The following is a 16,894-nucleotide window of genomic DNA, read 5'->3' as shown; positions in this document are numbered from 1 at the left end:
TTACTAGATAGGATTATACTGGTTAGCGCCTTAGCAATTGCCCATCGACAAAGTAAAGCCGGTCATCAGCAACACTGGCATGAACAAACACCTGGTATTGTCTGTCATACAAGGTAAACTCTGGTAATAATTTACCCCTTGTTTTATACGTAAACTTCAATGGCAACTGCTGAAACGGTAATAGATTTATCCGGCTGGTTTTCACATAGTCTACAATTTCAACACCAGCTAATGGATTCATGTTCGTTTGGTACCTGAATATCTTGTCTGTTGGATTTTCAAGCAAGTAAACAACATCCACTTCTTCAACTTCCCCATCTTTCCTCTCCTGTAGAATATAAACCAAAACACGAGGATCAACATGTGGTAAATTGGCCTTGTACATATCAACCACATAGTCGTAAGTGAGACCCGAGACCGCATATTTCACATGGCATTTCATATCTATCGGTATAGTACGTGCACTTCTTTCAATAATCCTCACATCGAGCTGAACAGGTATTATTTGTGTTTCGCCGTTCTTTAGCATACCCTGTAGATTTTCACTGTTTAACGTCAAACTCACTCCAGTTGGACCCCTGATGTCAAAACTCATTTCCTCAATCTCCATTGTATCCGCCATATCTTTCAAGTGTAATCGGAATTGCCACCTTCTAGTATGCATCGGCAAAGTACCAGGATTCTCAGCGTCAATTTTAAACAAATCGGGAAATGGATAAACAACAGGCCGCAATTCAGTCTGCCATGAAAACACGTCTGCAACAGCTATCCTGATTTTTTTTCTTACGGCAACAACGACCTCTTTGACCTCATACTCAAACATTAATTCAACTATACATGGTGCTAAAATGTCTGAATTCTGTGGGATGTCAAATGTAGCAATTATTGTGCCTTCATCATTAGGTGATAACTCAAGCTTAGTATTCGAGACTACCTCAATCTCTTTATCTGCAATGCTAGCGGTACCGGCAACACTTGCTATAACTACATCAGGCTCTTTGTCAGCGTTAAGGAAATGAACGGTGATCGGGAACTGACGACCAATAAACCCAACGGAATCGTACTTGAGAGATGATTTTATTTCTGGAATGCGTGGCTCAATTTTGAATGAATTCGACGGGTAGTGTATTTTGATCGGTTGATGTTTGCAATCTTCAGAGTACCATGTGAAATACCTTTCAATAGTGGGCGTGATTTGAATTCTTGTTTGAAACTTCAAATCGTTGAAGTGTCCCAATAGCTCAACCTCTACAACACGAAAAACTCCAACCTTTTTCGGATATAGATGAACCTGCAACACTTTGCACAACTCATGATCGAAATCTAAATTGGCCTTCCCGTCCTCATTTACTATCTGTAAATACCCCTTTTTCAGCAATGGATCATTAGCTATCAAGAATTCCCTGCATCCAAGATCTAGCCTGATTTGGTCTATTGTTATCTCAGCCATAACTTTAGAATTGGAAGTTATTCTCAATTGAAGATCAATCCCATCGTTTATCATGTTTTCGAACTTCTTAACACCAACTTGAATGCCAAATAATCCTTTGACATCAAGTAGTCCAATTTCATTGGTATCTACCAATTCCAAACCATCGATCTTCCCCTTTAGAGCCTGTAAATATTCACCGTCTCTCTCATACGTACACAATTCAATATAGCTCTGAGATGCTTCTTTCGTTCTCCCTAAGCCAATGAAACATTGACATACATTCCTCAGTAATACACAAATGATCTTCAGCCATTTGTCTCGCTGGTAAACCGGTAGAGCAACCAAGTAATTGTTCAACGCCATGCTATAGTTTTCCATTCTGAAATATACTTCACCCAGTAGCATATAAATAAAGGATTCTACTCTCCTGAAGTTAGACGAGTTTTCAAATGCATCAATAGAGCTAGTAAGTAACGAGATCACTTCAGAGCCATCACCAATCTCTCCCCTTTTCTTGAACAGTGCAGCTTGTAAGAATATAAATCCTGGATTTGGCATACATCTACTATTGACCAAACCGTCAGTTTTAGAAGGGTACAACATCGTATTTATAGGAATGAGTGAAGGATCACTGACAGATTTGAGCAAGTTTCCCAGCCATAAATATTGGAATGCAAACCAATCGTTGTTAACCTCCTTTCGGTCTGGTATCGTACTAATGTGAAACATAAATTTTCGAAATGCAACATTTGCATCTATCAATATAGTCGACCGAACTATATGCAGACATAAGATATCTAGCCATTGATATATCTCTTCCTTGTTGGAAGACAGCTGCTTATCTAAGGAGAGCAGCCGATCATATGCGTATTCCAGCATTTTGGTGGTGCTATCAGACCCACCTTTAAATTGCTCAAACATCACCAGTTTAATCAAATTTCTTGTTGAAAACATCTCCTGTGAATAACAAGTATCTTTGATTTCTCTCTTTTTCAACTTTTGGATCTGTAAATCAAAAAAATCATTTGAATACTGTCGTAATCCAACAAGTAATTTCTTGATGAAAGTTGTCTGTTCACGTTTTCTCGCTTCATTATCACCACCGTTCAAGACAAACAATGAGTTACCACTCATGTGGATCCTACTAATAACATCCTGAAGGTGTGATGTATTCCCGTTCCCCGGGTTAACTAAAATACAGACATATTTGATCATTGTATTGGAGAAACTTAGTTTGATTCGATTAACTTCATTAACAAGCAAAAAATCAGATTCGCCGTTTTTTAATTCATAGAAAGATATGAATACTGTGCATATGTGGTCATAGTATTTATCCATCCAATGCAATGGCAATAATTCTCCCTTGTGCCATTTCCTGTACGGACTTAGGATAGAAGGAGATCCACTAACCCCAACTGTGCATCTTCCATCGACATATTTCACATTAAACCATGGCCTGCTATTAATGTTAGTGTCCTTCCACCACATATGCTCACGTAAATTGCCCGCTTCTAGTACAGAGACTGTACGTGTCATGCAGCCATTGGTTATATCTGGCAACTTTCTCTCAATGTCAATTTTAAGTGAAGTTTCGTTTAATTCAGATTTTGTTTCGTGCTGAATTGGTCGGATGGAATCATCCACTCCTTGAACATAAACCAACGGAACAGGAACATGGGTGGCCGCTAATGAGTATTTCTTCATTGTGTACAGGTTCGTCGTCTTTGTTGTAACAGAAATAATGTTATACAGACCATCCTTTTTCCAAGAATATATTTAAATATGCGGGTTGGTTTCCTAGAACCGAGTCTACCTCCTCACCAGCAAAACATAAACTGGCCTTCTTATACCAACTCCTTACAGCACACTCATTATGCTCGACTACATTAAACCTGTACTTGAAGTATGCAACTATCAATGTTGAAATGGTAAATACTTTTTGCTTAAAAACCAGGTGTTCTGGCCAAACCACTTCCTATAATGACGCTTCAGTATGCTATTTTGCCCACAACTAAAAAATTTCTCACAGTGCTACCGCTCTTTTATGACTGGAACAACCCCTCCACCCCTTCCCTGACAAACGGAACAACTTTGAAGTACATGCATATTTACACGACACTATAATGTGCATCAGCTCCTGGGAGAGACTGTACATTAATGGCTGAAAGAATCTCAGCCATTAACTTACTGGTACCCTTCTATATCGGAATTATACAATAACCTATAGTTGTGCATATGTTAACCTGGTAAAATCTGGGGTTCGGCGAAATGTGATCTACAATCGTGGATTATTTGCACGGACAACCAGCATCCGAAGGATTTTGTAGTATATATATAGCAACCTCTAAATCCGCATTGTCCGCCCATATTGTTTTCTTCTGACTCCTCTACCAATCTAACAGGAATAATGTCAGTCATCGAATCCCCTAACAAGCAAGTCTTTCAAGTCCAAGAGGTTTACTCAGGCCCACACGGCCAACTCCTAGAGGGTACAACCTATGACGAAAGAACTGATACTTTTTTCTATATTGATGTTAAGGCAGGTACCGTTTATGCTGTTGCCAATTCCACAGGCTCCACAAAGGCAGCTGAAGATAAGATCAAGGCTTATAAAGTTTCAAATACTATTGGGTTTGTAGGGTTAACCACCGATGTAAATAAGATCATCTGTGCTGTTGATTTGGGGATTACGTTACTCGATTTAACGACAGGTGAAACTGAACAGATAGCAGCGTATCCAAACGGCAATGTTGTCAATGGGGGCCAATTGAGGTCCAACGATGGTGGCATTGATAAAGATGGTACACTTTGGATCGGTACCATGGAGGGCGGATTGCACAGGAGATTCGGTAGTATGTACCTATTGAAACAAAAAGGTGGCGTACTTACTGAGCTTTGGAACGAATGCTTTATTCCAAATGGTATCAATTGGGATGAGAAGAACGGTGTTATGTATTGGACCGAGTCGGGCGAACATACAATTTATAAGTATGACTATGATGCTTCCAATAACCATGTGTACTTGGATTCCAAGACTAAGTACTTTGTTGACGAAAAAGATCCTGACGGATCATGTTTGGACAAAGACGGTAATTTATACGTTGCTATATATGGATCCAATAAAGTCATTAGGATCACCCGAAAGGGAGAAATCGATATGGAATGGAAGTTCCCATCCCAAAACATCACTTGCTGTATCTTTGGTGATAAAGATTTGTCGTCACTTTACGTTTCCTGTGGCAATGGTGCAGCGGAGGGCGACTTAGGCGCTGCAATTTTCAAGATTGATCTCTCTCAATTAGGAATTAAGGGTGTTCCATCTCACAAGTTCATTTTGTGATAATGCTGTTCAACTGGTGGTTGTATTTTCCTTTTTATAGTTTTCAATCCATGTTAGTAGCCATGAAACAAACTCCTCCACATATTCATTTTCCTCTACACCGCCTAATCGAAGATTGTTTAGTTTTCGACTTGCTATTTCGAAACGTCCATCTTTCGAATATTCGTTGGTCAATGAAATGTTATTGATAATTTCTAAAACTGTAAGAATATGGAATTGTAAAACTGGCGACGCTATGTACTCCTGGAATTCTGACGATTGCATCAATTTTGCCAACATTGGATCTTGAATGTCCTCGGTCTTAACCTCTTTGCTTTTGTCTTCAGATGTATCTTCTTTAATAGGATGTTTTTCAATCGCACGATTATCCATTTCCTTGTGTTTGTCATCCTTGAAACATGTTAGCGAGCAATATCTACATTCACATTTTGGACAAGTATATTTGGACTCCTTTTCATGGCAAACCCCGCATAACATAGTATTGTAGAAGTGGTTACGAGGTTTTAAACCTTGAAAGAAACTCATTAGATACAATAAAAAATTTTAATAGCTTTACAACTTCTGAAATAGGAAATGGTGAACTTTCCCGTTGAGGGGAATACACCGAGGCGTGGTTTACGATGGAGAATTGATATCGCGCAAACATGTACTTTTAATTCAAAGTTAATCTCTCTTGAGTTTTTCACTTTCCTTTACAGACTATGCTCCAGTAATTGGGGTAACAGTGACAAAGAATGAACTTACTGTTTGATAGGGGTTATTTCTTTGTGATACCCAGTATTATTTAGACAGATCATCAGAAATGAAAAAAAAGATCTTAAACTATAACGTATCAAGGTTTCGATATCTTAAACTTGCCTTGCTTTGTCCTTTGGTACCTTAAAAATAGTTCTTCTTTTCTCAACTACGACGTAACAATAGCTGCCAGTTTGCTGTTGAATCCGTCATCCATCTGGGCGGACCTTTGTTTCCAGGTTGGGCCGATAGGGATACTTATACTTTTTGGTTCAAGCAAGACTGGATCACCAAGGTGATGCTAATAGCCTAGATTTTCGTTGATATTTTTGGAAAAAAAAATGGGATTATTTAGTGCCATCTCGATACAGGGGATTTTTTTTATATTAGCCCTGGTTTTGCAGAGATATATCACTGCAGATGACATGTGTCATATAAGACATATAGTATCATTTTTTGGTCATTATGAATACAAAAACACAGTCTCAAGTACTAAACCATCAAAAGTTAGAATGTAAAAGGTACATTAGAAAAGTGTTAGAATCTGTTGCTCCCTTAGCAACGAAATTTTATTTGTTATTAAGAAAAGCAGACTAGTCTAGTAGTTTGCAATAATATAACCACTTGTAACATATATATCTATTGTAAAAATGACTGTCTTCCCATTATAGTATCTATGTGCACTGGACTCGATTCGAATTGGTCAACACAGCCAAAAAAATTTTTGTTACTTATTCTATTCCTTTTGCTTATCGAATTGGTTCCTGATTTATTTGGTGCTAAAGAGTTTAGAGAATTTTAGTTCTGATTTTCTAGAAGCAATTACTTAATCAAGATTTTGATTAAAATGCTTAATATTTAGGAGCGGATTCTTATGAAGCCTTATTTCATTCTATAGCACTGCTGAAACACCCAGCATCAAGTAAATGTACATAATTAAGAAGACCATGTTCATTATTGCAAACTGGAAAGTTGATCAAGAGGATTTTTTTTTTTCAAATTAGTTAAGCATGCTATCTTTATTCTGTCTTTATTGACTTTCTCCTGTATAAAAGTTGTCTGTTCATTGTAGCACACGGGGACTTTTTATTTTAATTTACCTAACTACTCTAGTACTTCAGTGCCTTTAATGAATACCATAGTAATGTTATTGATCACACCTTCAATAACGAGTGAGAAATTTTCAATGCATCTTTGCTTTTTCTTATGCTCTCCGCAAGAAGCTTGTGAATGTTACACCGGAGAGCATAAAAATTATTATGTTTATGACTAGAATCCTACTAAAGCATTTAAAATGTACAGTATAATTGTTAGACTTCTAAATAAATTTTTTTATCATTTTTACCTGACCTTTTGTTTTATCGAATTCAGGGCTACGTATGCCTCACTTTACGGTCATTGTGCAGATTGTAGCCCCTTTCGGCATTATTTGCAATATTCTTAGGATAGAAATGATAGCATGCTTTGTGACAACTTCATAGTCATTTGCTTTTTCACATTTCTTTGAACTCTTTGTTGTGTTTAATTCATTACTATCTGATTTAGTTTCAGAACAATGTTAAGTTTGAAACCTGAATTACATCCTCTGTAACTATCCAAAGAAATAACTCAAGCAGAAAAAATGCTAGATTTTTAAACATGATAATATAAAGATGTACTTTGGCGTGGATGTTAAACACATTTAAGGTTTGGACTCGGGTATAATAGTCTTTGGTAGTTTACCTGCTTGATGATCGTCTGGTCTTGCTATAACTTAGTTTTTTTGTTAGTTTGGAAAAAACGCAAAATAACCCTCTTGCTTTGCATTTCAACCAAAGCGCACTTGAAGCATCGTCTCTTATCATCATTTAGTCATTTTGATGTTTGCGCTTTGTTGTTACTGGTCAAACAAGACTTCTAATTGATTTAGAAAAAGGAGTTGTGATTGAATGGCGTTAGCTACCATGTGTATTTTTATAGATCCGTAAAACCGTGGACATTATAGTACGGAAAACCCAGCCATTATTTGGTTGTACTTTGATTGTTGGAATTAAATTTTGATATAAGCTAGAGAGAATTTTCCTAAATATTTAAGTGTCGTTAAACACAACCGCAGAGGCTAGTTGTTGAGTGCAATATATTTCACGTAACATAAAACTACAGGCAACTCATTTGGGAACAGGTTTATAACATGACACGGGGGTTTGTGTATCCTCAATGGGTATACAGATAAATCAATAAGTCCAGACTCGTGTCACTTTGGTAAGTCAAGTTTGCACATTAATCAAACTGGACGATCGTTAGCGACACATTTCAAAGTCAATTGTGATGTTTCTTCAGGGCAAATGAACATCAACAAGATCGCAATTATAGGAGGAGGACCCAGTGGTTTGGTGACACTAAATGAACTCCTGCATACATCTAAAGATGGAACATCAACGATACAAAGCTTTGAAGTGGAGAAGAACAGAATTTCCGATGATCCTGCATTTGAAAAAATAGTGGTTTTTGAACAGGGTCAGGATATAGGTGGAGTGTGGAAGTATTCTGAGGAGAGAGACCCCTCTTTCCCCAAATGCGATCCCAATAACTATCACAGACCGGAATTTGTGAGCCCTGCGTTTGAATGTCCCCCCTCAGAAGAATTAAAATGTACATCGAGAGAGAAACCGTTTTGCAGAGATATCTCATCACAAAGTTCAACATGGACTAAAAGTGGAATATATAAACATCTATTCACTAATGTTCCAAATAACCTGATGCGCTTTTCATCTGGATTAGACATTGAAATTCCTGGTACGGCATCGCATGAAAACCCGTACTATCCTTTCGTAACCCATCAACAAGTTTTACAATATCTAGAGGAATATACAAGGGTGAACAATTTGCGTGAATACATCAGATTCAATTCGACTGTAGTGAAACTTCATAAGGTCGATGGGAAATGGAGGGTCACTGTTTTAAACAAAGGTGATGAATCTAGCAAAGATAAGTGGTACATTGAAGATTTTGATGCTGTAGTTTTAGCTACAGGGAGGTTTAATATCCCATTTGTTCCGTATGTTGAAGGGATGTGCGAATATAACGAATCTCATCCAACTGTGATTTCACATACCAAGGCATATCGGGAAGTAGAAGAATATCGTGGCAAAAAAGTGTTAGTTGTAGGGTCCAGTATCAGCGCTATTGATCTGTTACAGTACTTGATTCCTGCCGCTCGAGAAGTTTGGGTGGCTAGTGATAGGAAAGTGGAAAGTGGAGGACACGTCAAGGAAGGACAATGGATTCATGATATATTAAGTGATGAAAACGCAAAGTTTCATAGGTGTCGCAGAATACAACGCATTCATACCGATGGAGGTGTTGAATTTACAGACGGATCAATTCAATACGATTTTGAGAAAATATTGTTTGCAACTGGGTATCACTTGTCATATCCTTTCTTAGACGTTCCCGAAAATGCAGGAAAGGAGTACATTCGAATCCTCTCGGGCAAGCACGGGTCTGAGAATCATGCCCAGACCAAATCAGATGGCTTATTCATGCACACATTTTCTGTAGTTGATCCCACGTTGGCTTTTGTGGGGATTGCGCACAACCCACTGATATTTTTAACATCCGAAGCCAATGCAATGGCGATATCAGGAGTTTGGAGTGGATCCCGGGAACTCCCACCAGTGGCAGAGCAAGTCGATTGGTGTGCAGAGAAACTCGATTTGGAGAGAGTTGGTCTACAAATGATCGATGAAAATGACTTGAAGGATTTCATTGATGAGATTTATTCTTATGCTCCTAAGGACAGGGTCAGCTTCTCTTATCTGATTAAGGAGGACGAGGTTGAACGATCCAGACACGTACTTAAAGACTTATTTTACGATTATACTGAAGGCAGGAGATGCTGATTTCTTGTATGTTTTCCTATATATGCATAGATTATATGCCAGTTTGAGAAGTTTGAAATTTCCGCATAGTTAACATTTTTTGTATATTATTACATCATGTAGATGCCGTTTTTACTTCAAGTAGTTAACCAAACAATGGATTTAGGATACTCTTCAGACTCTGATAGTGAAGTTGAAGACCATCATACGGAAGACAGAAAACAAGAAGATGTGCCACTCGATGTGACGAAAGTCTTTGCTTTCCAGAAATTAGGTTGTAGAGTAGCACGACCAGACAGAGTGGATATTGCCGATACCTTCAGGAAGGTACTTGATCAACGAATAGAAAATTCAGAAAACGATGAAGACGTTCCTTCTTCAGATGAATTGAATTTAGAGGAAGAAAAGGGACAACAACTTGATGGTGTTCCTGCCCAAGGTGAAGTTGCCGAATTTGACATGGGTAAGTTTTACAAAGAAAACCAAGAGGCTATAGAATCCGGGGGCTTTAGTGAGACGCAACAGCAGAATTCGGGTAAAATAACACTACACAGAGGTACCCATGGTGTTGGAAGATTGGATGATGTTATCAGGTTCAACATTAACAACCGGGAAAAAATTATGTACCAGAATAGTGCAAGAATAGCCAAGGAGAAAGCCGCAGCAAAGAACAAGCACTGAAGTAAACTCGATTGGTGATTTCCATATAAACGTGTGCTATATAATACTAAATACAGGAGAGAGAAGGAAAAGGAGGAGGGGGGGGGGCTCAAAAGGTATAAGGAACAGGGGAAGTAACTTATTTCTTATTTTTGGTTTCTGCATATTCCCTTTGCAACTCCTTAATGGTTTCCTCATCTAATGGAGGAATTGGAATATCGTCAAAGTCATCTTGGTTCAAGAAATTGTATGTGTACATGTAGATACCGACCGGAATGGCCACAAGGACAGCCAAACCAATCATGTTTTTGACAAAGTATGGCTGACGGGCACGAAGCATTGCTGGTGACATTCTATATGTGTGGGGTTCATAATACCCTTTGTTGCTCATCATATTTCTTGCTAAAGAGGAAGGATGCATGTCTTGTTTCTGTTGAGTGTTAGTCTTTGAAGATGTCTCTAGACTTCCGACAGTCAAATACAAGGTCACTCCATAGTTGCAACATATTTGGAGCCTAGCAAACTAATGAGATCTCGCTGTGTTTCTGATTTTGCCAGTTTTGCTGATTTTTTTGCACTTGGTTTTTTTTTTCTTCACTTGTGGAAAAAAAAAAAATAATTTTTCATGTATTAGTTGTAGAAGTTGTTTTCCTACCAATCAATTTTCCAATGGCAGACATTGCATCTAGAGGTATCGAAATGACAAAGGAAGCAGCAGCTGAAGAAAAGGAAACTGTTACTATTTTAATGGATAACAAAGAGGTGGAAATTCCAGCACCAGACGAGGAAGAACTTTACCTTGAGAAATTAGTCTTTGGTGATGCGGAAGGCTTTGCAAACAACCTGAAGAACGTTGACAATTTCTATGATGACGATGATGACTTTGAAGAAGAAGACGGCAACCAGTTTCGGTTTTCGGACTCGGAACCAGATGAATTTTTAGATACATTGGCTAATAAACAAGAGTATGGATTTGATGAATTCGATAAAGATAGTGAGGATGAAGACGGAGAAGAAGATAATCAGCTCGAACAACTGAACGACGACCAATTGTTTTTCAATGACTCTGAGGCTGAATCAGATGCAATGGACCTTGACGAGCCAGCAGATGGTTCAGATGCAGAAGCAGAGGATTCTGAAGATGAAGACGTTTGGGAGGATTCTGATGATGAAAAATTGGTGGTTGATGTGAATTCGTTTGACAGGCTCAGAAAGTTACGAGAGACTGAGGAGGAGAGATTCCTTACAGGCTTGGAGTATGTGAACCGTTTGAAGAAGCAGTATAGATCCACATTTAAAGTTCCAGAATGGGCAACACGAGAATACGAAGATGATATTGAGGATAAGACGATGAACAACAGTGATGACGAAACCACCAGCAACGGCCAAGCCAATCTATTATTTGATAAGGTTGGACCCCATGAACAACGTGCTACAGTCACATCATCTTCCAATCCATTGATAAATTTCCTTGCACAGAACCAGACTTACAATATAACTAACGAAACTACCAGGTTGCTAAATCCTGAACGTATAAACATTGACAGGCTAGTCGATGCCAACATTACTAAAAGATCCAGATCTTCCATCCAGTCACTGTCATTCCACCCAACACAACCGTTGCTACTTACCGGTGGGTTTGATCGTACATTGCGTGTGTACCACATTGATGGTAAAACCAACAATTTAATCACATCTTTACACATGAGACAATCACCAGTTCAGACATGTTTATTCTTGAAAGACCCTGAGACAGGATTGACTACTATTTTATCCGGAGGTAGAAGAAAATACATGTTTAAATGGAGTATAGATATGGGTGTCATTGAGAAAATTACTAGGATGTATGGTAACGAAAACAAACAACGCTCTTACGAGCATTTCAAGGCCTCCAGAGATGGGAAGTTAGTTGCTCTCGCAGGTAATAGTGGATGGGTTAACATCCTATCGGTTGAGACTGCCCAGTGGATCCAGGGGTTCAAAATAGAAGGTACACTTGTTGATTTTGAATTTGTCAATCATGACAGATTACTAGTTGTTAACCAGGCTGGTGAAGTTTGGGAATTCAGCCTTCAGACATTCTCTATTATAAACCGTTGGACGGATGTCACTGGTATTGGTATCACTCGGATAAGAGCATCTCCAAATGGACGATTCCTTGCCATTGGTTCCAACACCGGGTTTGTCAATGTCTATGACAGAATGAAAGATAACAGGCTTCTCAAGTCTATTTCCAACCTCACCACTACCATATCCAGTCTGGAGTTTAGCCATGACTCTCAGGTGCTCTGCATTGCATCCAGAGCTGCTCGTGATGCGCTAAAACTGGTTCATATGCCATCCTGCAATGTTTTCAAAAACTGGCCTACCAATGCTACACCTTTGGGTAAAGTTACGGCTGTAGCTTTTTCTCCCTCCGGGGGGTTCTTGGCGACAGGTAACGAGCAGGGCCGTGTCAGACTCTGGCGTCTACTTGATCTATAACTGTAATGTTGTATATGAACTAGATAATAATTGACCAAAATAGACTGATATTAATTCCCGGTAGCATGTCATCCGAATACTTTCACCGAAACACCATTCAATCTGTGATTTTCCGGGGAAAACCACGTTACATTTTTAGACAATAGATTAAAACAGCTTTGAGTTGGGTCTACCTCGTCAAACCCCACAGAGCTACAATGTTGACAGAGTGTATGAGGATGCTATTTTCTCGGTGTAGTGAAATCCGCATGACAGTAATCGAAGTAAAAATGAACCGAAAACAGGAGAAAGTAAACATTTTCAGGAACGCCCATTATTTATAACTCCACAATTTCTTAATTTCTTGCACGCAATCTGTTATCCTGATTCCGGGAAAAACAGTTGTTCCAGATGTTTTGATATTTATACGTATTACTTCCCACATATTGTGTCCAGCTTTCCCCGGGTCAGTTTGGTACATTGATGAGATGTTCGGCAGCGTGGTGAAAACAATGGATATTGAGGATTTGGGCGAGCTTCTTGTGGAGAAGTCCAAGAATGTGTCCCGATTGGTGTTGGTTATGTATGGCACCCCAGGATCCGGTAAGACAACAAATGCAGAAAGGCTGGTCAATTACTTGAATAACAAATATAACAACGGAGCGGTGCTGGACACAGACAAAATTACACACTTTATAGAGGAGAAGGGGTTAAAGGCAAAGAGGAAGTATGAAGGACGTGGTGGACCGCAGACTCGAATTTGTGAGTACGATTCTACAATCATTGACGATTCCATTGATATGTCCAAAGTGCCTTTTGCTGCTCACTTGAAAATGGATGGATTTCATTTACCTTTGAAGCAGTTGGCGGAGAATTTGCATTCACGCAGGGGCTGTCAGGAATCGTTTGAAGGTGAGCTGGTTGTGCAATTGTTTAAATTGTTGGTTCAGTGGGAAACAGAGGAAGGAGATGGAAATAACCAAGCTACAGGGGTAAAAATAGAAGAGGGGAAGCCGTGGAATTTGCTTTGTATACCTGACTTTGATCACAAGTTGAAGGACCCTAATAATCCGGGAAGATATATTTTTTCCAATACGAAAATCATCGTTTTCGAAGGTTTATATTTGATGCTGAACATTGAACCATGGTGTCAGATATCCCAGATTATCAAAGCAATCAAGGATAAGAAACCTGGTTCACACAGCCCGATTGTTGAGGTTGCACAGGTGGAAGACAACGATGTTGAGGAGATGTCCCAACGTGTAGCCGCTAGACATCTGAGGTCAGGACTTGTGGATTCCTTAAATGACGGCTTGAATAGGTACTTTGCTAACGATTCAATTAATGCTTCAGTGGTTACCACTTTGAGTAACCACGATTTTGATGATTATTCGATTAATACTTCCGGGAAAACTAAGGTATACTGTAGAAGTAATTAATAGTGTAATAGAGGTATGAATACATACATACATATATATGTATATATATGCAAATGCGAAGTTATATGGTCCATAAAAAAGAGTAAAAATGGATAGTAGAAATAAGTGAAAATAGAAATAGAAAAAACAACGAAAAAGGTGTATAAATAAACTGAATTCCAGATTCATTCAATTGGATGTGCATGCTCGATTTGTTTGATATATATATATATATATATCTCGAACCCTAATGTTTCTGGTTTTTGTTCTCAATTGTATCAACTCTCAATCTTCTGTTTCCGACGTGCTAAAATTGTAGAAGTGTCCATTTGCAAATTCACAACCGAATGTTCCTGCAATTTTTGTTCTAATGAAATTTGTGGTGCAAGTCTATTGATCAACTCGTTGGGTGGTGTTGAACGTCTTGATCCTTCGCTGACACTGGAGGTATCTTCCAACACATGTTTGTCTTCGCCTTCATCGTGTGGGACATACGGCGTGTGTGCCATGCACTTCGCTCTGAATTCTTCATGTTTTAGTTTATTATTGTGTGGAGTTGATAAGTTCATGGTGTTTCCGTCAGTTGTTTCATCTTCGGTATCTTCTTCTTCGATTTCATTAACGACTAAAGGGTGCGCATTGATGAAATCTGCCGATCCACCTAAATCACTACTTGTATGTGACAAGTGCGATGAGCTTGATGTAATGGATCCACTGCGTCTTGAATGTTCGTTGATCGAGAACGAGATAGAAGTTTTCCTTGGTCTTGAGTACTCGCTGGCTTTCTCAGCAGCAGTTGCTGATGACGTGCCATGATCACCATTGAGAATGGATTTAAACGATTTCATCGATGGTTGTCTAGTTACACTGGTATGTGTCGTCAATGTTTCTGCAGTGGCGTGAGATGCAGCTGGAGATAAAGGAGTCGGAGATGCCAAACCTACATGGTTGGACTTTTTTAATGCTGGGGACCGTATTTTTGTAAGAGAAGTTAGTGTGACTGGGTATTCTTCAGTATCATCATTATCATCGTTACTTGAATCTAAAGATACGTCCTCATCATCATCGTCATCATTATCATCATCATCGCCATCGTCCTCATCGTCTTCTTCTTCTAGCCTATTGGTAATGACCTTGTTATCAGTGATTGAAGTTAGTAACATGTCTTCACGCATTTTATTCATATAAGAATCTAAACTCGAGAGAGATTTTTCACCATCACTCCTTGAAGGTGAAACCGATCTCGACATTGGCGTCACCCTCTTTGCGGTATCAAAGACTAGTTTAATGGCTTCAGCTCTAGGAGTCAACAGCGGGACTCTCGGCGTTAACAACCCATTACCATCTTTTGAATTAGAAGTCTGATTACCCGAAAAATAGTCATCAACGTTGTTTGTGTTGATCAAAGATTCACTAAACTTCTGATACAATTCATTATTATAGGTGGATTGTGGTGCATCGGCAGCTGGTGTTGACACCTTTCCACCAATTGGAACATCATCGTAACCAATATTAAACCAGGGATCGTTAATCATTTGTTCAATTGAATATCTTTTTTCTGGATCCACAGTCAGTAAGTTGGAAATCAAGTTTTTACAGCCGTCAGAGACCTCATCAAACCAAGGTTTCAAGAATTCGTACCTACCATTCATAACTTTTTCTGTTATATCATTGGTGTTTTGATCGTTCGAATAGAATGGGGGGAATCCCACAACCATTGTGTATAAAACACAACCTAGGGCCCACATATCGACCTTTTTATCATAACCCACATTCATATGTTGTTCTGGAGAAGTATAACCAACAGTACCACACGGTGTTTTCGCTAAAGCGCTGGCATTGGGTAGTACAGTTGATAATCCAAAGTCAGCCAATTTGATGAGGCCAATACCACCAGCACCGGTTTTGATTGAAAATTCACCTTCATCGATCTTGTTGTTATCATCCGAAACTCTTCTTGCCCTCAACTGTTCCTTTTTCGATCTTTGCCTATAAACGGAAGGCTCAAACAGAATATTTTCGGGCTTGATATCACGATGAACTATACCATTATCATGGAGATATTTAACAGCAAAGGCAACCTGGCGAATCACATGACGAGACAATTCTTCTGAGAAATAGGTATATTTGATGATTTGGTTAAATATCTCCCCCCCAGATACAAATTCCATAAACAAGAAACAATATTTTGAATTTGACGAATTTTGATAATTGTACAATTTGACTATATTTTTGTGATCCAATTGTCTCATTATGGCAATCTCCTTTAACGTGGAATTGATTTGTGCTGGTTTCATGCCGGTCTTATTGATGATCTTAATTGCTAGATATCGCTTCTCCTTGGTGTCGTAGGCCTTGTACACTTGAGAGAAAGCCCCTTCTCCAATAACGTCCGACAACAAGTACCTCGGGTGGAGTTCTTTGTAATATTTGTTAAGTTCGGGATGGATCTCCAAGAGCAATTCAATGGAAGTTTCATGGATCGGCATGTCTTTATCATTGAGGACACCTGTGTCATCATCCGACATGCCGAGACTAGTATTCGATTGTGTACTTGATAAAGACCCGGAATTGGACTCTTTCGATGTACTTGGGGAAAGTGGGGTGGAATTCTGAAACTTCCCCCTTGGTTTCTTGGCCTTTCTCGAAATGATGTTCTTGAATAAGTCCAACATCTTGGAATGTAACCTAAATGGATTTGTCAGCCGAGACAAATTGGGAGACTGCGGTATCGGTGATTAGGGTTGCCTTGTTTACCTAGAATGGTGCGATTGTAAAGTGTGTTAAAGCTGTCGATCCGAGTGATTTTCCACTGTTGACTAAGATAGTAAGTGTTTAAAACAAAGAAATCCAGTTTACAACAAGAGAGCAACTGCAATTGCACCCTGATAAGAAGAAGGAGAAATAGGAGAGAGAATAAAAGGAAATAGTTATAGAGAAATTTAGTTGAATTGTAATCCAACTAAGTCAGAGACAAACTAAAAAC

General features: G+C 38.9%; 9 protein-coding genes across 9 annotated transcripts; 5 read left to right on the top strand and 4 right to left on the bottom strand.

Moving 5' to 3' along the window:
• Positions 1–22: 22 nt before the first annotated feature.
• Positions 23–3,136, bottom strand: C5L36_0D00930 (uncharacterized protein; the record flags this gene model as incomplete). The annotated part of the gene is made up of 1 exon (XM_029466972.1): positions 23–3,136. The coding sequence occupies one exon, from the start codon at positions 3,134–3,136 to the stop codon at positions 23–25; it is 3,114 nt and encodes a 1,037-aa protein (XP_029322832.1).
• A 703-nt stretch (positions 3,137–3,839) lies between these two features.
• Positions 3,840–4,772, top strand: C5L36_0D00920 (uncharacterized protein; the record flags this gene model as incomplete). Its single annotated transcript, XM_029466971.1, has 1 exon — positions 3,840–4,772. The coding sequence occupies one exon, from the start codon at positions 3,840–3,842 to the stop codon at positions 4,770–4,772; it is 933 nt and encodes a 310-aa protein (XP_029322831.1).
• Positions 4,773–4,781: 9 nt separating this feature from the next.
• Positions 4,782–5,297, bottom strand: C5L36_0D00910 (uncharacterized protein; the record flags this gene model as incomplete). Its single annotated transcript, XM_029466970.1, has 1 exon — positions 4,782–5,297. One exon carries the CDS (start codon positions 5,295–5,297, stop codon positions 4,782–4,784), a length of 516 nt encoding a protein of 171 aa, XP_029322830.1.
• Positions 5,298–7,831: 2,534 nt separating this feature from the next.
• Positions 7,832–9,388, top strand: C5L36_0D00900 (uncharacterized protein; the record flags this gene model as incomplete). Its single annotated transcript, XM_029466969.1, has 1 exon — positions 7,832–9,388. The coding sequence occupies one exon, from the start codon at positions 7,832–7,834 to the stop codon at positions 9,386–9,388; it is 1,557 nt and encodes a 518-aa protein (XP_029322829.1).
• Positions 9,389–9,523: 135 nt separating this feature from the next.
• C5L36_0D00890 (uncharacterized protein) lies at positions 9,524–10,048 on the top strand (the record flags this gene model as incomplete). Its single annotated transcript, XM_029466968.1, has 1 exon — positions 9,524–10,048. One exon carries the CDS (start codon positions 9,524–9,526, stop codon positions 10,046–10,048), a length of 525 nt encoding a protein of 174 aa, XP_029322828.1.
• A 118-nt stretch (positions 10,049–10,166) lies between these two features.
• On the bottom strand, positions 10,167–10,448 carry C5L36_0D00880 (uncharacterized protein; the record flags this gene model as incomplete). Its single annotated transcript, XM_029466967.1, has 1 exon — positions 10,167–10,448. One exon carries the CDS (start codon positions 10,446–10,448, stop codon positions 10,167–10,169), a length of 282 nt encoding a protein of 93 aa, XP_029322827.1.
• Positions 10,449–10,696: 248 nt separating this feature from the next.
• C5L36_0D00870 (uncharacterized protein) lies at positions 10,697–12,511 on the top strand (the record flags this gene model as incomplete). Its single annotated transcript, XM_029466966.1, has 1 exon — positions 10,697–12,511. The coding sequence occupies one exon, from the start codon at positions 10,697–10,699 to the stop codon at positions 12,509–12,511; it is 1,815 nt and encodes a 604-aa protein (XP_029322826.1).
• A 467-nt stretch (positions 12,512–12,978) lies between these two features.
• On the top strand, positions 12,979–13,929 carry C5L36_0D00860 (uncharacterized protein; the record flags this gene model as incomplete). Its single annotated transcript, XM_029466965.1, has 1 exon — positions 12,979–13,929. The coding sequence occupies one exon, from the start codon at positions 12,979–12,981 to the stop codon at positions 13,927–13,929; it is 951 nt and encodes a 316-aa protein (XP_029322825.1).
• Positions 13,930–14,186: 257 nt separating this feature from the next.
• On the bottom strand, positions 14,187–16,583 carry C5L36_0D00850 (uncharacterized protein; the record flags this gene model as incomplete). Its single annotated transcript, XM_029466964.1, has 1 exon — positions 14,187–16,583. The coding sequence occupies one exon, from the start codon at positions 16,581–16,583 to the stop codon at positions 14,187–14,189; it is 2,397 nt and encodes a 798-aa protein (XP_029322824.1).
• Between the last annotated feature and the right edge of the window lie 311 nt (positions 16,584–16,894).

The sequence above is a fragment of the Pichia kudriavzevii genome, chromosome 4 (assembly GCF_003054445.1).
Source record: "Pichia kudriavzevii chromosome 4, complete sequence".
NCBI classification, from domain to species: domain Eukaryota; kingdom Fungi; phylum Ascomycota; class Pichiomycetes; order Pichiales; family Pichiaceae; genus Pichia; species Pichia kudriavzevii.
This window is presented reverse-complemented; position numbering and strand designations above follow the sequence as displayed.